This window comes from Tremella mesenterica (genome assembly GCF_000271645.1).
Source record: "Tremella mesenterica DSM 1558 unplaced genomic scaffold TREMEscaffold_19, whole genome shotgun sequence".
NCBI lineage: Eukaryota > Fungi > Basidiomycota > Tremellomycetes > Tremellales > Tremellaceae > Tremella > Tremella mesenterica.
Genome location: NW_006711243.1, coordinates 1 through 18,468, shown reverse-complemented (window position 1 = coordinate 18,468; position 18,468 = coordinate 1). Strand labels below are relative to the sequence as shown.

General features: G+C 45.7%; 8 protein-coding genes across 8 annotated transcripts; 4 read left to right on the top strand and 4 right to left on the bottom strand.

Annotated features, from left to right (window-relative positions):
* Positions 1–86: 86 nt before the first annotated feature.
* Positions 87–2,831, bottom strand: TREMEDRAFT_74899 (uncharacterized protein; the record flags this gene model as incomplete). Its single annotated transcript, XM_007008240.1, has 3 exons — positions 87–1,900; positions 2,172–2,679; positions 2,806–2,831. 3 exons carry the CDS (start codon positions 2,826–2,828, stop codon positions 170–172), a joined length of 2,262 nt encoding a protein of 753 aa, XP_007008302.1. The 3' UTR covers positions 87–169.
* Positions 2,832–3,092: 261 nt separating this feature from the next.
* On the bottom strand, positions 3,093–4,892 carry TREMEDRAFT_66106 (uncharacterized protein; the record flags this gene model as incomplete). The annotated part of the gene is made up of 6 exons (XM_007008239.1): positions 3,093–3,161; positions 3,210–3,239; positions 3,289–3,356; positions 3,404–3,533; positions 3,666–4,796; positions 4,866–4,892. 6 exons carry the CDS (start codon positions 4,890–4,892, stop codon positions 3,093–3,095), a joined length of 1,455 nt encoding a protein of 484 aa, XP_007008301.1.
* Positions 4,893–5,237: 345 nt separating this feature from the next.
* TREMEDRAFT_15682 (uncharacterized protein) lies at positions 5,238–6,614 on the top strand (the record flags this gene model as incomplete). The annotated part of the gene is made up of 6 exons (XM_007008162.2): positions 5,238–5,603; positions 5,660–5,893; positions 6,015–6,207; positions 6,284–6,346; positions 6,409–6,507; positions 6,553–6,614. Coding segments are annotated over 6 exons (1,017 nt in total), but the record flags the coding sequence as incomplete, so codon positions are not given.
* A 462-nt stretch (positions 6,615–7,076) lies between these two features.
* On the bottom strand, positions 7,077–8,040 carry TREMEDRAFT_74898 (uncharacterized protein). Its single transcript, XM_007008238.1, has 5 exons — positions 8,013–8,040; positions 7,778–7,864; positions 7,549–7,668; positions 7,337–7,469; positions 7,077–7,244 (listed from the first exon to the last, which is right to left on the bottom strand). The coding sequence occupies exons 1-5, from the start codon at positions 8,023–8,025 to the stop codon at positions 7,181–7,183; spliced, it is 417 nt and encodes a 138-aa protein (XP_007008300.1). The 5' UTR covers positions 8,026–8,040; the 3' UTR covers positions 7,077–7,180.
* Positions 8,041–8,826: 786 nt separating this feature from the next.
* TREMEDRAFT_72509 (uncharacterized protein) lies at positions 8,827–11,808 on the top strand. The gene is made up of 10 exons (XM_007008237.1): positions 8,827–8,954; positions 9,230–9,337; positions 9,506–9,784; positions 9,829–9,914; positions 9,957–10,014; positions 10,215–10,524; positions 10,619–10,705; positions 10,754–11,079; positions 11,254–11,517; positions 11,663–11,808. Exons 1-10 carry the CDS (start codon positions 8,904–8,906, stop codon positions 11,729–11,731), a joined length of 1,638 nt encoding a protein of 545 aa, XP_007008299.1. The 5' UTR covers positions 8,827–8,903; the 3' UTR covers positions 11,732–11,808.
* Positions 11,809–11,838: 30 nt separating this feature from the next.
* Positions 11,839–13,939, bottom strand: TREMEDRAFT_66102 (uncharacterized protein; the record flags this gene model as incomplete). Its single annotated transcript, XM_007008236.1, has 6 exons — positions 11,839–12,175; positions 12,392–13,194; positions 13,245–13,305; positions 13,471–13,559; positions 13,656–13,814; positions 13,841–13,939. 6 exons carry the CDS (start codon positions 13,937–13,939, stop codon positions 11,839–11,841), a joined length of 1,548 nt encoding a protein of 515 aa, XP_007008298.1.
* A 242-nt stretch (positions 13,940–14,181) lies between these two features.
* Positions 14,182–14,863, top strand: TREMEDRAFT_19413 (uncharacterized protein; the record flags this gene model as incomplete). The annotated part of the gene is made up of 3 exons (XM_007008165.2): positions 14,182–14,261; positions 14,311–14,494; positions 14,618–14,863. Coding segments are annotated over 3 exons (510 nt in total), but the record flags the coding sequence as incomplete, so codon positions are not given.
* A 258-nt stretch (positions 14,864–15,121) lies between these two features.
* TREMEDRAFT_66101 (uncharacterized protein) lies at positions 15,122–15,644 on the top strand (the record flags this gene model as incomplete). Its single annotated transcript, XM_007008235.1, has 3 exons — positions 15,122–15,285; positions 15,371–15,513; positions 15,553–15,644. 3 exons carry the CDS (start codon positions 15,122–15,124, stop codon positions 15,642–15,644), a joined length of 399 nt encoding a protein of 132 aa, XP_007008297.1.
* Between the last annotated feature and the right edge of the window lie 2,824 nt (positions 15,645–18,468).

Below are 18,468 nucleotides of genomic sequence, written 5' to 3'. Positions count from 1 at the left end.
TGTTATTGTTTTTCTATCATCCCCGTCTTTGTCTCATTTACAGTTGCTGCATGCTGCACGCTACATTTCGCATAATTCCGTGGATTATTCGGTAATGTGCTGCAGAGGAAAGCTTACAAGCATGAGAATGAGACTGGATTGTACTGGCATAATAGTACAAGACGCAAAATCATCCTTCTACCCAAACATTCCCCAGACTATCCCATTCCCGTCCCACAGCTTGATTATCCATCAACAAAACTCTCAATCCTCCCAATTCACTCAAACCTTCTTTCCAACCCAAATAACTGAGATCAAATTCCACCTGACCTTCCCACTTCTGCATCGGTACGGTATCCTCATATGTCGGACCTAAACGTTCTTCCCTTAATTCAAGTTTATGAAGGGGTAAAACGATCAAACTGGGTCCTAGAAATTTCAATTCTCCTCTCTCCACTTGACCCTCATCATCGGACAAAGGTGAAAGTTTACTGGGAAAAGGTGGAAAACTTTCTTTCTCAACTTCTAAATTCATATTCTGATCCAACGTAATACCTACACTGGTGCCTTTACGCATTTCCATTCCACTTGATCCTCCCGTCAAACCGGAAAGACTGGTAGAGGAAGAAGAAGGTGTCATATTTGTATTTCTCGATAAGGGTGATGTTGATATTTTAGAATTTGTAGCTTGTCTCAATTGAGCACTCAAAGGAGTGAAAGGTCTTGATGGTGTACCAGGTGTAGAAGGTGTTGTAGGAGGAGAAAAAGGTCTTGATCTTGAATCCCGAGATGACATAGGTGTGGAAGTTCTACTAGGTGGTTGAATTGATAAATCTGGTATACCACTCATACCTTGAGTAGATTTTATATCCTGAGAAGGAACGTTTTGAGGGGTTATGGAGAGACGTTGGATAGCTATTTGAGGTAAAGATGGAGGATCTGATATTGAGGAATGAGTGGTATGACGAAAACTAATTCGCCAACGTGTCGTTATAATATGTTCGACATCCACGCTTTGTATGGTGGTCGTATCCAAGGATGATGAGTTCACTTTGAGTGTGGACGACGAGGAGGAAGAAGAGGGTGAAGTGGGGATGGAGATGAGATCAAATTCCCATTCCGTCATTTGATCATCTTTCGTTTGAATGGGAGGTATAGAAGTTTGGTTGGTAGAAATGGAATTTCGTGATACAGGTCGAGGTGAAGCGGGAGTCGTACGTGTCGGTAGAGGAAAAGATGTTGGGGATGAATTAAGAGTAAAACGTTGATTCAAAGTTGATGTTTGTAATCTTCCTGGGTGTCTGTATGGTCCAGAATGCCAAGATAAATCTAATCTACCTAAAGGAAGGACAGTTCCATTAGGATGATTAGGTGGGAAATTTGAGATTTTCTTTTTCTTGATCGTTTCCTCAATTATCCCTTCTCCTTCTTCTTCTCCTTCTGCCTCCGTCTCCGTCTCCGTCTTCTTCTCCACGTCCGTCTCCTTCTCTACTTCGTGGTCGAAATCTTCATTCTGCCGATCTGCTGGAATGACTTGTTGTTCTGTATGATCGGTAATGGTCGTTTGAGAAGTTTTCGAAATCACAGAATCTGACATGTCGAAAGAAGAAGGAAAATCCGGAGTGATAAGAAATAGATATTGTCTAGTATCACCAGGAAAAAGTGTTTCCCCTTCTCCTTTTATACAAGCTCCAACCATGGTTTCTGACGTAAGACCATTTCCAGTTGTTTGAGAGATGATAGATTTAGCAGTCAATCCTTGAACAGCTTCAAGTAAAACTTTATCGAAAAGGATACCTTCTTTAGAAACGTTTTGCATTAGTATTTCCAGATAAACGTCTTCACGTCGAAGAGGGTTCAAAAGGAGATTTGATGATTGAGGAGGTTTGACACGAGTTTTCATAGCTAATGGAGGGTTGACCTTTCATTTAGCATCATGATGAACCCGAATACACTCCGTTTCGTCATGTTTTGTGATCAGAAAGAGTTCCGATGCTCATCACCACTTGATCGTTTACCCCTTTAGTAAACATGAATAAGGGTACAGGGAAAGAAGCGAGGAAGAAGAAAGAAGAGAGGGAGGGGGGGGGGCTTCAGAATAGTTGGATATTCGTAATCATTATTGAGAGTGGAGATTAGATGCGTTTTCTATTCGAGAACAAAGGAAGTAAAAGTTATGAATCTGTACTCACTGTAAACCTATAAAACCGTTGAAAAGTTTTCCTCCCATCTAAAGTTTCCCAAGCTACCGAACAAATAATCATATGATTCCCTAATTCTTTCATCTCGCATACTGAATCTAAATTGACCGCTTCGTCATATTTCAAAACCGAGAAACCTGTACTTTCCTCCGACTCTGTAACATTCTCCAAATCCGATTTGTCCACTGGGGAAGAAGTTCGATGGATAACCTCACCAAGTCGAGTTTTGATAGAAGGAGATTGAATCTCAACCATCATTCTGACTCCGAGTACGTCATGTTTCTGCACATGGGAGTTGCGCAGTTGAAGTCCGAGGGAAAGTGGAGAACCGAGAGAGACGACACCGTTAGGATGAGCGAGTTGAGGGGATTGGGAAAAGGGGAAGGTTGTTGGAGGAGGAGGGATGGGGATGGAGGGTGAGTCGGCTGAAGGTACAGGGTCAAAAGATGGGGAGTCATCGTTGGTTGAGGATAGGAGGGTCAGAGGGGCCAGATGTAGACTGAGATGTCAGTAAGTTCAATACTGTTCGAGCAGATGTGTGGGAAGCTGCTAGCTGCTAGCTGCAAGAAGCAAGCGGTGATCAAGAAGGGTAAGAATCCTGTTTCTGAGAAGAAGAATGACTCACACGCTCAATGTTAGAGGTTCCATGATGACGGTCAAAAGGCAAAAGGTAACCTTGCTGGGAGGTTAAGGTTAAAATGGTTGCCGACGTGCGCGATCCGAAAGCGCACAAACGCCAAGTCGAAATCATTGGCTAAGGTAATTTGCTGACGACCTCGATAAAGTACAGCGAAACGACATGCTTGCATAGTACATTACATATTCCATATTGGTACACCTCTTATATCTTATACAACAACCTTACACACTCGACAGCATTGTAGATGTAATGATAGGTACCGATACAAACCTTCAACTCCGACCTTCTTTGGCCAACTTTGCATCTCGCTTTTCACGAGCGTTCGACTTGATCTTTTCGAACTGACCGTCAGACTTCCTGCTTGAATGTGGAAAAAAAACAAAACTCACTCTTTCCTTGTACTTGTCAATTTGCCCTTTCTACCAGGTCAGCTGTTAAGTCTGATTTGGAAAGGAAAAGTCAACTGACCTGCTTCTCGTTCTCTATTCTCAGCCCTTTGACCTCTTCTTCCAAATCACGTATCCGTTTTTGGAGCGCTAATCAATGAGCACCGATCTATTGACGAGGAAGAAGGAAGACGAACAGGAAGAAGCGCTGTTTTCCGATCCGTCGGTTTCCGCTAGGGTTGAAAGACGGGGTTGTCGGGGCGGCTGAGTAGTTGATGCGAACAATTGTGACCGCATGAGATCTTGGTCTTGTTTCACCTTGACAGCCTGGGATCAGTCAGAATTTATAATCGCACTCATAGAAGAGAGATCTGTGACAGGTCAGGGTGGCACTGACTGGGATTGATTATACGAGATATTATGAGACGTGGAAATGACGAGAAATTGAAGTTAGCTTACCTCTCGACGAACACCAAGCATCACATTCCTCATATTCCTTTCCCTCTCTTCCGCTTGGGCTCGAAACATCTTGTTAGTCTGTTCCAACGTATGAGCGTGAGAAGCGAGTGCGTCCAGAGAAGCTCGCAAGGAGACATTCTCCAATTCCAACTCTTCTGGCGTCTTTCCCTGTGACGTGCTGTATGTTAACCCAGGGGCTTGCACTTTCTGTGGGATACCACCAAATATCCAGAACCCAAAGTGAACCCAAGCGAATCGCATTAAGCGGCGGGACATGATAATGGCATGATAGCGGATAGAAACACACGATTTGTCCTCCGATTCCGGTGCTGAAACAACATAATAACTATCATTCGGCGAAGCAGTCTCTCTATCTTTCCCCTTCTCCTTGCCCTTCTTCTTGATCGATTTCTTCCTCTCTCTATATCCCGCAGGACGAGGAACCCTAGGAACGTCCAAAGGCATAGAAGCGAAAGCCACAGGTTTGCTAACTTCCGTCAAAGCGTTCTCTAACATTCCCCAGAAACGTAAGAACGGATCCGAAGAATCTGGAATCCCAAAATGGACAAAAGATTCGTCTGTACTGGAAGAAGAAGAGGAAGATTGTAAAGTTGACGTTGCCATATCTGTCGGGCGACGTATGGATTGTCCCTGCCCAGGTACGGCTGTCGAAGTGAAAGAAGTGGGACGAATTGAGAATGGAGGTATCCCTCTTGTGGGGGATAGCGTTCGTTCTTTACTATCAACATCACACTTTTGCGAAGTCGATGACGAAATCTTACCTGAAATGGTCGAATCAAAGGTTCTCTGTATATTCGCATTTGATATTTGTGTGTTTTCGAGTGGCAATACACCATTCTTTTCACCCTTATCAACGTATTGTACTTCAGCAGGGACGGTTGGTGATTTCGGAATGTTGGAGATACGTCTTTCTACATCTTTGATGAAATTCCGATGTTGCGCCGTCAAAAGGACCAGAGTTTTCTTCGCCCCTTCATCTTTGACAGTATCGGACGAGGAGGAGTATAATTCTTCTGCTTGTTTGTATAGACTGAGAGCCTGTTCGAGAGATTGGAGAGGTACTTTGAGGGGTTTGACAAGTAGGGAAGCTTGAGCTGAGAGCATATGAGCCTGAATGAAGTCAGCCACATGAACAAGAGCAAGAGGAGGAAGGGAAGGAAAGAAGGGGGAAGGACTTACCTTGTATAAGGGATTTTGCTCGCTCATCCTTCTTCATAGGTACGAAACAGGTCACGATACATACCAACAGATATGTGAAAGATGTCAGAGACGTCGAAGTTGATAAACGTGTGGAAGATGTTGAAAGAGAGGTGGAGAGTCATCCAAGTAGTTATCGGATTTAGGTCCACTACTTATACTTACCGCCGGCTATAACGTTTATTGAATTGCCTATTGTCCCTTGCTTGCCTTTTACCCTCGAGCCTTGAGTCTTTTAGGTCCTGCAGGGCCATGCAGGGGGTGAAGCATAAAGCAGTTTGCATTCCTCATGATTCAACCTTCTTCAACTCTTAACTCGAACGAACTATACCTCGACAAATTGACATGATTCCACTCAATCCGACATTAACACTTCCAACACCTCTAATCCTTGGTATATCCCCATCAACCTCACATACATTGAGTTTCATATTCGCTTCATCTTACGTGGGATGTATCTATTTAGCTACTCATATAACATTTCCATCCTTTCCTTCACTTTCATCACAATCGGAAAATAATCCTACTTCTTCTATCCCACCTATGACAGCAACGGATAAAGATGGATATCCTCTTGTTCCCCCTATCAAATCTCGTGATCATCCGGATACTATCAAAAGACGTATGAAAGCGATTAGTATAACCACTTTAATATCTTTAGGGTCGATTTGGATTATCGTAAAAGATACAAGTCATGGGAAATATACTTGGACTTCTTCAGTGAATTTTCTCTCTCATTCTGAGTATCTCATATCAACACTCACTGACTATGACAGTTACTTCCAACATTACGACTTTTAGGTCTTGATCCAAGTTTGATCTTGAACAGGGGAGGTTCTATTTGGTCCAATGTGATACCATACGTATTGACACCGATCTTATTCGTGGGACCTATATATGCAAAATGGTTGGATTCAAAAGATCAACCTCAACCCAGACGATCTTTCTCACAACTGGTCCAAGAGACGTGTGAGGATTTCGATCTTATAGCTTTACGAAATTATGTTGTGGTGAGTTTAACTTTCCCCTTTGATTGACAGTCTGTGGACTTTTGATCAACACGAAGAGAAATCGGGCGCGGGAAAGAAGTATACTTGGTGTGGAGATAAAATGAGATTGACTGATATACAGGGCCCAATGACTGAAGAACTAGTTTTTCGTTCTTGTATCTTATCCGTCTCTATCCTAGGTGGTCTGTCCTCATCAACATTGGTCTTCGGTACTCCTCTTTGGTTCTCATTGGCTCATGCTCATCATGCATGGGAGAGTTATAGACGGAACGGAAGTACGAGAAGAGCGGCTATACAAGCTACAATGGGTTGTTGTAAGTTTTCCTTCACCTTCGACCTCCCCTCGGACAAACTTATTTCTATCACTGAAGGTCGGATAGCTAACCCCAGTGTTCCAAATTGGTTACACGACATTATTTGGCTGGTTCGCTAGTTATTCTTTTATCCGCACCGGTTTGTTTTCTGCACTTGCCCTGGTCAAATCCTGGTGAGACGAAATAGGCTGATACATATAGGATCCATCTTGCCCCCTTTGGCTTCACATATATTCTGCAACATCATGAGCATCTACCTACCTACCACTGCCGTTGAACGACATCCTAAACGAAAACTTTGTAAGCGTCTCCTTTGACTTTGTGTAACATCTCGCTGATCAAGAGCCATTTGGACCTCATATCTTATCGGCATTGCTGGATTCGCTTGGACTATTCGCTATCTCTGAACAACCTAGCTTCCATCGATTTGTACTTGACTTTGGCAAGCGCTATAGCCGTAGAGGAGTGAATGCCATCATGCCCATTGGGTTGTCTGTGAAATACGGCTACTTCGTTGTCTGTCTCACGCATCGGAGTCGTCCTTCATGCACCACATTCCCTTGGAAGCTCGCCCGACACCTCGCCGAATTGCACTGGTGGCAATGTATACTCCCCAGCAGCTTATGAGCGCTTAGGGTGAGATGCGTCAGTCTTTTCGTCGAGAAGCAGACGTCGGCAGCGGGGTTAGCTGCGATCAGTATCAGGTGATCTCGGCGAGAGCTCAAGGAAGTCACAGCGCATGGGGACATGAATGAAGCCTTCGAAGGATTTGGGACACGTTCATGGAGTGTAGAAGCAGGATGAGGTATCGGCGAAGGTGCCTATAGGGCAATATTTGCAATGGTAAGATGCAAACCGCACTCGATCAGACATGACCGCCGTGCAAGCGGGGGAAATACCATCCATATACAGGTTCATGAGGCGTTGCGGTCGATGATTAATATCATCAAGTCCACGCACCCTCCACGAACACTCAGACGACAGTCCCAGCATTGGACGCTATACGTGGCCACAGGTCGGCGCATTCTTTGGCAACCCTGGAGTGTAAGCAGTGCACCAGCTATCGTGCATCGTAGCTCATGGTTCTGAAATAGAGCATCGGAGTGGATGAAAGGAATGAAACACTCACGGTCCGTTGATAGCACTACCCTTCATCTCTCCCTTGGGGTTGACAATGACACCAGCGTTATCCTCGAAATATAAGAAGACACCATCTTTACGACGCCAGATTTTCCGTTGTCGGCAGATGACAGCAGGCATGACTAGCGGTTAGCTAGATTCATATGATCAGAGCTATCATCCCTCGTGCTGACATGATTGGATGACGAAAACATAACTAACCCTTCTTCCTCAATTCAGGCTTTCCTTTCTTCACGGACGCCATGACCATATCACCAGGAGCAGCAGCGGGTAGTCTGTTCAATCGTGCACCAAAGCCAACCACGGAGATGATATACAGATCTGACAATTAGCGCTGGACACATTTGAGGGTTTCCTTGACATTTAGCAGAGCGAGAGGGAGGGGCCTGGGAGAAGAAGCCGTTGGAGGAGAATGCGAGTTGACACTTACTCTTGGCCCCAGAGTTATCAGCGCAGTTCATGACTGCACCAACGGGAAGACCAAGGGACATGCGGAATTTGGTACCGGCGGCGGCAGCTACATTGTCAGCGATGCTGTCTTACTTTTCCATGAAGCCTCCGTGATCCTCGAATCTTTCAATTTTCCGTGGACGTTGAAAGATACCATGGTTTTGAGAAGTTTCCAAGGTCTGGCCTCCTTCGTCATATGGACAGATAGGACTTACTTTTGGCGGACATGGCGAGTGATGTGGGTGGGTTTCGATACGAGATGCAACTAAGTTACAGCAAAAAGGTGGATTGAGGTGTCGCAATTTCGTTGGAGAAGATAACGCCGCGGGTAAGGTCTGATGTGGCACAAGCGCTCATCAAGCCGCGTGGCAAATCACTGTGGCATGTGGCAGTTGGCGGGCGATGTATGGTTTCGGGATGTCAAAAAGCATGAGGTTTGACTCACAGATCGCTGAACAACTACCTAATAGCTACGGCTGGAGTAGTATAGTATTGAAGAGATATCATGATCTACATCTTTACACCGCGTCATCATGTCGTGGCCTAAACCATCACTACGGTAACTTGGCTGTCCATGAGAGGGTTTGGAAGAGTATCAGCTTTGCGACAACCAGGGTGCATCACCTACTAGCAGAGATCCCCTCTGGCCTCTGGCGGCTGACTCCGTGGATCTGGCTCCCACACGACCATGAAGATGACAGGATTATTGACAGAGGAGGAAGGAATCGGAGTATTGATCGATCAACTTACTCTGGTCGCAGACATACGTTGGTTCATACAAAGCAGGTATGCAGGTAGCAGATTACGTTTCCAGCGCTTCATATCTCGTATCAGTCATCTGAAGCATTGCTCCTCTTGCATGAAGAGGTTGTCGAACTGGCCATGCGATGGTTTACTTTGTACCAGTCGGATGATGCGGAGGGTATTGAAGCTTATCGAACCGGCAAAGCCGAGTAACCGGTTCCCCTCCCCTACATCAAGCGATTCAAGCGAACACATTCCTTCCATCTATTTCACTTCTTTTCATCTCTCCACAACCTCTCATCACATACACGGGATCAAAGACACGAATATCCTTACTGATTCACCAGGAGAGTAAAGTGAACATGGCTACATTGGCAACTTATCGTGTGCCCGAGGTGCATAATGAACCTATGGTACGTCCTTTACACCCCTCCAAGAACCCCTCTCGATATGACCTCTGCCAAGATATTGATATGTGGACAAGAGATCACCTTCAAGACGTAGTAGAGACTCGTGTGTCAACATGCTTTCTGGTCAATCTTTCAGTGATCAAAGGCGGTCGAACAAGGAAGGGTTCATTCCAAATGGAAGTTGGCAGAGAAAGGGATTAGAAAAACTGGCTTGATGGGAGTATGGGTAATGATGTGGCAATGGGAGCAGTGGGAGACAATTTGAGCTGACGTACAAGAGAAGTTATGCACCTGGTTCAGTGGAGAGAAAAGCTTTGGAAGCTGCCTTGAAGAAGCTGCAGCAGGAACTACCTTTCGAGGTTCCTTGCGTCATCAATGGAAAGCATGTGAGTGAACGCTCTCCAAGCGTCCTTCTCCCTTGTTAAACTTCCTTCTGGCAGACCCGTCACGTATACCGGGAGTATCTGTTAGATCATTTATCTTTAATTACTTAGAGAACATTACTTCAGTTGCGTTCACGACGGACATGGGAAGTGGCAGAGCTGATCTCATAGGTCAAATCAGGCGATCTCAAACCGCAACCCATGCCCCATGCTCACGCTACCAACCTATGCACCTACCACGCTGCCACCCCTCAAATCGTCTCCGATGCCATCGATGGGGCCCTCTCCGCTAAATCAGAATGGGAAGACTTACCGTGGGCTGATCGAGCCGCGATCTTCCTCAAAGCGGCAGATCTCTTAGCCGGGAAGTACAGATATGAGGTTATGGCCGCGACCATGTTAGGTCAAGGGAAGAACGCATGGCAAGCTGAGATTGATGCGGCTGCTGAGGTACTTTCCTCTTTGCTCCTCCTTGAATGATTTCTGACCTCGAGGCTTGCGACTTTTTGAGGTTTGGGGTCAAGTATGTGGAAGACTTGTATGCTCAACAACCGCCGCGTAATGCTGCAGGTGTGTGGAAGTGAGTGGTCTGTGTGAAGATGTATTTGAGCTGATATCGTAGCCGAACGGAATGGAGACCGCTGGAGGGGTTCGTTTTGGCTGTTACGCCTTTCAACTTTGTGAGCTGAAACCCACTTTGCCTTTCACTTTCTTTCTTCCACCAACCCCCCCCCCCCCCCCCCTCTCCCCGCTTTGCTGCCGGTATATCTCAGTCATCAGCGCTCAGTTGTCCCCTCAGTACCCAGCTTTACTACAGGCATACGCGAACTTGTTGTACTCCGCACTGCCCTCAGTAATCCTGCGAGGAAGCTGATCCCAGACTGCCATCGGAGTCAATCTAGTCTGCGCCCCAGCACTCGTCGGCAACGTATGCATATGGAAACCTTCACCAATGGCCACCTACTCCAATTATCTCGTCCATAAAATCCTGTTGGAAGCTGGTCTCCCACCCAGCGTAATTCAATTCGTCCCTGGCTCCCCTCCCGAGGTGGTACAACAATGTATAGATCATCGTGCTTTTGGTGGCTTGCATTTCACAGGAAGCACCGCCGTCTTCAAAGATCTGTGGAAGAAGATTGGGGCGAATTTGGACAGATACCGTGGATATCCACGAGTGGTCGGGGAGACTGGTGAGTCTTCGCCATTACTGATTCTTCACATGCTTGCAGAGCATTCACATCTCCAAAGAGCCTATTTCATGATCAGGGAGAAGCTGACGAATAGGGGGAAAGAACTTCCATCTTTATCATCCTTCTGCCGACATCCAATCGGGTGTTATTCAAGCCATCCGCGCGGCATTTGAATATTCAGGTCAGCTTTCACCACCAATACTTCGCGAGCGACAAGCTGACGAGTTAGGGCAAAAATGTTCAGCATTAGCAAGATGTTACGTAGCTCGTTCTTTGTGGGAAGGAGGTTTCCGTGATCTCTTAGCTTCGGAAACGTCGAAAATCACCGTTGGACCATGTACAGAATTCGGACACTTTACAGGACCTGTCATTGGTAAACCTGCTTTTGACAGGATTATGGGCGTTTTGAAAAAGGCAAAAGAGGCTGGAGGGGAGATTTTGGCTGGTGGAACGGGAGATGATAGTAAAGGATGGTTTGTGAAACCTACTGTTGTAGTGACGAAAGATCCGAAATCTGTCACTATGACGGAAGAGATTTTCGGACCTGTTCTTACGGTGAGTCGTCTTCCTCAGTTCTGACCTTGCTTTTCTTCGCAATTTGTCTATCTGCACCAACTCCACATCACGATCCGTACATTGTTATCACCGCCCTCCGTCACTCTGACCTGGCCCAGCTACTGTATTTCTTCGGAGATGGAGGAGATGTGCAGAGGACGAATCTGATCCCAGGTATACGTCTACGAAGACTCTGATTTCGAAACCACTTGCGATTTGATAGATCAAACCACTGACTACGCCCTGACCGGATCTATCTTCTCCACCGATCGAGCCGCTCTCACACTAGCTTCGAGAAAGTTGAGAAACGCAGCTGGAAACTTTTATATAAATGATAAATGTACAGGAGCAGTAGTGGGTCAACAACCTTTTGGGGGTGCTAGAGGAAGTGGAACCAACGATAAGTCTGGTTCTGTCAACATTTTCTATCGATTTACTGTGAGTGACTCAATCTCTATCCCTCGGCCTCGAACAATGACATTTGAATACATCGCCTAGATTTCATTGGTCTTGGAGACCTCGAGCAACTCATTACCAGCTACGAAGAAGGTAGAACATGGTGAAAGATGATGTTAATTCATAGTCTCCCAGATCGATCAAAGAAAACTTTATCGACCCTACAGAATACCACTATCCTTCCAACTTGGTCTGAAAACGTTTCTCTGCCAAATCAATGTCGGACATGGATTTCTTAGCATTGATGAACATGCATTATTTCGTTAAACATCATCATTCCTCTCACCTATCTATACCGGATATCTAATCGAAAACAATTTTCGTGGCTTTAGGAGCAGCCATCACTTCTTTTTGTCTACGTAACTTTGCAGCTTCCCAAGAAGGATGTAAACTCTTTTCTTTCTCTCCTCTGACGGCAACTCCCATAGGAGTGAGATTAGCGTTCCCCTCTTCTCTACCTCTTGAGATACTCGTATTATGCGTTGTAGTTCTTACGGCTCCACCCCAGCCGGTGGTAGTGGGATTTCGACGTTGCTCACGTTCTTGTCTCCGAGCGATTTTGACAGCTTCAATAGCCTGTTCTTCTTCTCTAGCTCGGACTACATGTTTGGCACCTTTACCATATTTTTTCTCCCAGATACTGTCTCATCAGCTCTCCAATATCTCTCTCTCTCGTACAACACTGAAGTGTTCCCAAGCTGTGAACACCCATACTCACCCTCTCTGCCCCTCGAATGGAAGAACAAATCTCATCGGACGATGTTACACAAAGAAAAGGAAATGGAGAGGAACAGTTTACTCAGGTGTTACAAGAGGAGGGAAATGGGGAAAGGAAGAGAAGAGAAGAGATACTGACGCTTGTCTAGCTCGTTGTCCACGTCTATTCTTTCTTTCAACTTTACCTCTCTTCCCTACCAAACCAGAATCATCTATATCAGAATCAAGATCAGGATCTGAGGAATCTCCACTGATGAAACCTGTAGCTAGAGAAGGGAGGAAAGTCGATGATTTTATGGTTTCTTTGGTCTTGGAACTAGTAGATTGTTTGGGTTTTCCTTCATTTATTTGACGAGATTGAGTAGTGTTCATTTCTGATGAAATCTTTGGTGTTTTTTCTTTGCGATTCTTGGGGATTGAAGGAATGTCGGGGATTTTCGACGTAGAGTAGTCTTCGGAGGCAACAGAGATTGAACCTGATTCCCATCCATCATCAATCATATCTTCCTCTATGTCATTCTCCTCTTCGGTTTCCTCCTCGTCTCGAACGATAACCTCCGGATTGATCTCCATCTGCTCCTCGTCCTCATCCATCTCCCCCACTGGGTGGTCTAGACTCGTATTCTCCTGCACTGACGAAACATTTCGACCCGTATGGCCGACTGGTCCCTGTTGCGACGATTTGGATTTTGAAATCAATCGAGCATTCTCATCACCTACCACCCACTCCACAGTAGATTTAACAGACTCCGAAACGATCTTAGAACTACATATCCTATTCTCGACCTTGGTTTTCAATTCATCGCTGGAGCTGCCGAGGTCGCTGGGATCGGAGTGAAGAAGATCAGTGATGGAAGTAGGGAGAATTAGGTGTCGGAGTGAACGATGCTTATGAAGTTTCAATAGAAGGTGTGATTGAATGATGGGATCTAAGGTGAGATGCTATAAGTCAGTCGGACGGAAGTGAAGAGGTTGAAGGGAGGATGACTGACTGTCAGGAGGGCAAGTTGAGCTTCTAGATCTTTGTTTGTGGAGGGTGTGTCAGGTTTGGTACTACTGATCAGCTAATGAAAGACGAGGAAAGCTGAAAGAGGACTGCTGTACAAGTATGCGAATGATGATGTTGGGATTATAGCCGAGTGACAAGCAGGTGAGCGGGAGGTGATGATTAGTATTGAGGATGGATGGTTGATCTGAAAGAGTTGGTGAAAGACATACCGCAAAAATTTGACTTTTTTGACTAGACGTCGAACTTCGAACGTTCTAGCTTGTTTAAATGTCGGACGAAGATGTTTCAATGCCGTGGGCTAAACTCATCAGCTCTTCCATCTACACCTCAACATGCCTTGGCGTCCGACCACTGATACACAGGGATAGGAACGGAGATTGTGAGGTATACTTACGATACGTGTGGCCACCCTTTCCAGATCGACGGTAGCCTCAGCTGACACCACTTCTAGCTCTTTCGGACCATGCGTGACTGCTTCTTCCTCGTTGGGTGAAGAAGACGGGTTGGCTAAAATCGCTTGGGTATTTTTCTCCGCCTGAAATGAGTGAACAGCCTGGGAGTGGAGCAAGCAAGACTCACCTCGATAGCTAAAGCTTTTTTAGCTGCACGTTCTTTTCCCGTCCTCTTACGTTTCTTACTTCCCGAAGCCACTGTGAGGGAGTCTTGTATGCTGTCCATGCCCTTCGATTCGTCGATGTATGCACCGTCACTTACGACTAAGTATCACAACGTTGCAAGTGAAATTCTGGAAGTCGGAGATTGATCACATCTCCGTCCTTCCTCCAAGTGTGGAAAGCAAGAATTGGTGCTGTCCCATCCGTTTCACTAAGTACTTGACCACCATGTTGCGTACTCTCAACGTTCAAAGGCTATCCAGACCAAGAATAAGATTCTTAAATACTGTTCAAGGTGCTCAATTATCATCATCAACGTCCTCCCCCAAGCCCCGTAGTAGAAGACGGGTCGAAATCCCTACCGACCGTGTGGACCTCGTCGCTCCGTGAGCTTCTGTCCTTCTGTGATGAACGAGACCAAGCTGAACCCAATAGTCCAGATCCAGAATCTAATCTTCGTCCTATCATCTATGCCTCTCGTCCTTCATGGCATCAATCGTCAAACTCGCCTTACTCGGCAGATGAATTTCCCTCAGAGTCTGATACTAAGCTACAGACTAAAGAGTTAGAGTGGAGGATGAGGAGAGAGAGGGTCGATATGATGAATCATCGTTTTTGGGTGAGTTTACCCATTCTGTGACATCATCTGCCCCATATCAACTCGTATATCGGGCAAACACCTGTCCGAGTGTTCAGAGCTTGAAATGTGAGATGTGGATATGTGAGAGGCTGACAGGTTCAGGCCGCAAATAACATACAATTCCAGGCTCAACTCGCAAGACGATTGTCTTTCCTTCCTCCACCATCTGATCCTTCTACTGAACGAGATATCCAAAGGAGAGAAGATTGTCTAGCTCGGTTCTATGCAGATTGGCAGAAATCAAATCATACCAAACAGATGAAATGGGTGTTGGAATGGTGGACTGAAGTATGGGCGGGGATTCGAGCACAGGCAGGTATACATTTATTACGTTTGTCGAAAAGATGAGGTGGGTTATTTGTTGAATGTCATTTTTGGATCATGTATTTGTGTATGTACTTATCATTGATCATGACGATCTATCTTGGCGGCAGGTACGAGTACATCAATCATTTGATTTTGGCCACGAGGCGACGGATACCATATGGGCGATTTACCATTTCACCAGGTTGCTTACAATCAATTTAACGTGTTCGCTCAACTCGTGTTTCAGTGTTCTTCACTCATAAGTACTGATAATTTAACAAGGAGTGAACTCGAGACGATATGATTCCTTCTCAAGTACAAGAACAAGGAGCTAGGGGTGAGAAATTGTGGGGATTGATACAAAACTGCAAGATATGTCTAGGATCCGATTCGAACCATTTCATCAATAAATTTGTCAGATTGTTGAGCTGTATATGTCTGGACGAGGATGTAGAAGAGATATAGTGAGTCCTTCCTCCTTCCTCCCTTCCTCTCTTCGGATGCACAATACAGAATGTGGTGTTTGATGTGGAGTAAACTGAAACTCAGTATATCAATCTACGATTGTTCAAATTGGAAAGCTGAAATGGGCTGTATTGTCGCGGTCGCCACTGAAGGTTCCACCGACCCGACCGATTCTTGGGAAGCTTGCAAGAATCCTGTGGTGAACAAAGAACCGTATTGTGCTACTCGTATGTCCTTCTCTAGCTTGAATGAAACTAATGAAATAGACTATCATCTCGTCTTCCGACATGAAATCAGAACGGAGACAGTCACTGCGGATTGGCAAGAAGATTTTGAAGAGTCGTGCTCCGGAACATAAGTAATGTGGTGGAATGACGGAACCACTCGGTACGGTATGGAAGGTATGTACTGCTGGCGAACGTCCCTGATGTAATTTGGCCCAACAGCGTCGTTGACCTTACGTTCACTAAGATCACGTATTCACCCAGTTGTTTCCTCCATCTGCGGGAATATTGATGCTTCTGACTAACAGCTGACTATGGTATCGTAGCCTCCCACCTCATTAGCTTCTCTAAGATTCAAGAGATGCAAGTTAAAAATTATCATTTAGCTCATCACTCCTACTCTCGACCTTTCACGGCACATACCTGACTGGACGATGTCACAATCGTCGTTTCTTCTTCTCTACTGACCGACGGTCGACAAACCTCGGCTAACTACGTCGTAGTGGGGCGTCGATGTCTCACTAAGACAGGGTACTCGTCGAGGAACTACGGCTAACTTCGCCGTAGTAATACGTCGAGTGGTGAATGATAAGATGATCGTCAATGAACTGCGGCTAACTTCGCCGTAGTACGTTGAACTGCTCGGTGGTAGCTCTCCTTAACTCGAAGGTTGTAGCTACTGAATATATCTCTCGCTACTGACAACAATCAAGGATCGCTGAAGAAGTTCAGCGATCTGTAAACTATCTATACTACTCCTCTCTCCTCATAGAACGTCCCTCAACTCCTGCACTGCCCCACGCTCAGTCCTCTTCGTTCAACTTCGCCGTACCTTGCCATATCCCCGATATCCTACTCCGCTCACTTTGACTAACTTCGCCTATTTCCCCTGTTCTGCTCTCCCTCGGTTCCCTTCCCCTAACTTCGCCGTAGTTCTCCGCTAGGCGGGGTTATCGTGACAAATCCCCCCTTGGTTCTTGTAACTTCGCCGTAGTTGGTCTCAGTGGTTCGAGTGGAGGTTGGTGATGGTGAAAGGAGGGTCGGTGATGGTGGTTGTCAGGGATGTTACGACGTAGTTCGTGACAGACGAATAGCAATGTCTTCATCAAGACTCATGGACAGAATGAACGACCAAGAAATGATTTCTCATTCAAACAAGCATGGCGATCGCGGTGTCATACTTTGGGAAAGAATAAAACAACTGTCGACAATATAATCCTGGAGTGAAGACTGATCATGATGATCTTGATATTTTTGACGAAATGGTCAAATGTATAAAAACCTATGTTCACTGTCAAACCTTTTAGTCAATGACTCCAGCCGTGAGAGGAATCATCTGCTTATTTGCTGAACAAGGTCGAAAGATATACAAATACATTATGACTTTAGAGACACAATTGAAGAGTAGATGACAAGCAGCATGAGAAAGATCACAGCTCAAACGAAGGGAAAGGAAAATGGACAGTTTCGGGCTACGTAAACAAGTCATATACCCTGTTGTACTGGAGACTTGGAGGGATAATGTAATGTAGATGAGAAGAGGGTTTGATTCAGAGGTCACACCAATCCCCTCCCTTTTACAGTGTACAGGAAGTCCCAGGTCGGATTTTCCCCTCCGGCAACTCCTTTTCCCAACCTCCATTTCTCAAAAATCACTGATCTTGCACCCCATAGCTCACTGAGAGCTCTAGAAACACCTGGATACAATAGAAAACGTCCCTTGGACCCATGTAGGCGAGTTTCATGCATGTAGCTATCATGGCTGGTTCAAAAACTGACACCAAGTGGTGTTTTGGCATGAATCAGAGAGAAATTCAAAGCTTGCGGCTCAGGACCAGTTTAATCTATGCATCGAAAACTTGCATGAGATAGAGGAGTGTCTCCTGCCTAATCTACAGAAGAGATCTCCTTTATAGGTGAAGAAATGATGGAGATAGCAGGGGAAGAAGAAAGGGGTGAGGCAATGGGGGGTTGGCGGCCGGCGGTAACATCGAAATTTCTCATAACTTACCTTCTTTGTTGTAGTCACTTCTACATACTTCCGTCTGGTACCTTCCACCCTTCTCTGGAACTTTCTATCATTTTCTAGTACTTTCCTTCTACTAGAATGTTCTCTCAGTTCTCCGGTTGATCTAGATTTGAGACGAGGTTAGATAGGCTGTGTCACGAACTATCCAGTTGAATATACTTAGCAAAGTCTAGGAGGTGAATTTTTCATAGGTACACCCCTCATCAGCAGCATGCAGCATGCAGCACGTTTTTAAATGAGTGCCAGTAGCCTCTCTAGCACCCCTATGCAGGTAAGAACAGGTCTAGTTGAGATAGTGGGACAGAAGAATGGATAAAGTGGATATCACCAATGAAGAAGCTGTCACGAACTACGTCGCGACACCTCGATTACTCCACCAACAATGACCCTCCTTTGGCCATCAAAACCCCATCACGCCTTAACCTCTTTACTCTACACGTAACTCAGGACTTCTGACACCAAGTACGGCGAAGTTAGACGGAGTTAGGCTAAGTAGGGACAATGGGAGCAGAAGTACGGCGAAGTTAGACGGAGTTAGGCTAATGTCACGAACTACGTCGTGACACCTCGATTATTCCACCAACAATGACCCTCCTTTGGCCATCAAAACCCCCATCACGCCTTAACCTCTTTACTCTACACGTAACTCAGGACTTCTGAGACCAAGTACGGCGAAGTTAGACGGAGTTAGGCTAGGTAGGGACAATGGGAGCAGAAGTACGGCGAAGTTAGACGGAGTTAGGCTAGGTAGGGACAATGGGAGCAGAAGTGCGGCGAAGTTAGACGGAGTTAGGCTAAGTAGGGACAATGGGAGCAGAAGTACGGCGAAGTTAGACGGAGTTAGGCGAAGTAGGGACAATGGGAGCAGAAGTACGGCGAAGTTAGACGGAGTTAGGCTAAGTAGGGACAATGGGAGCAGAAGTGCGGCG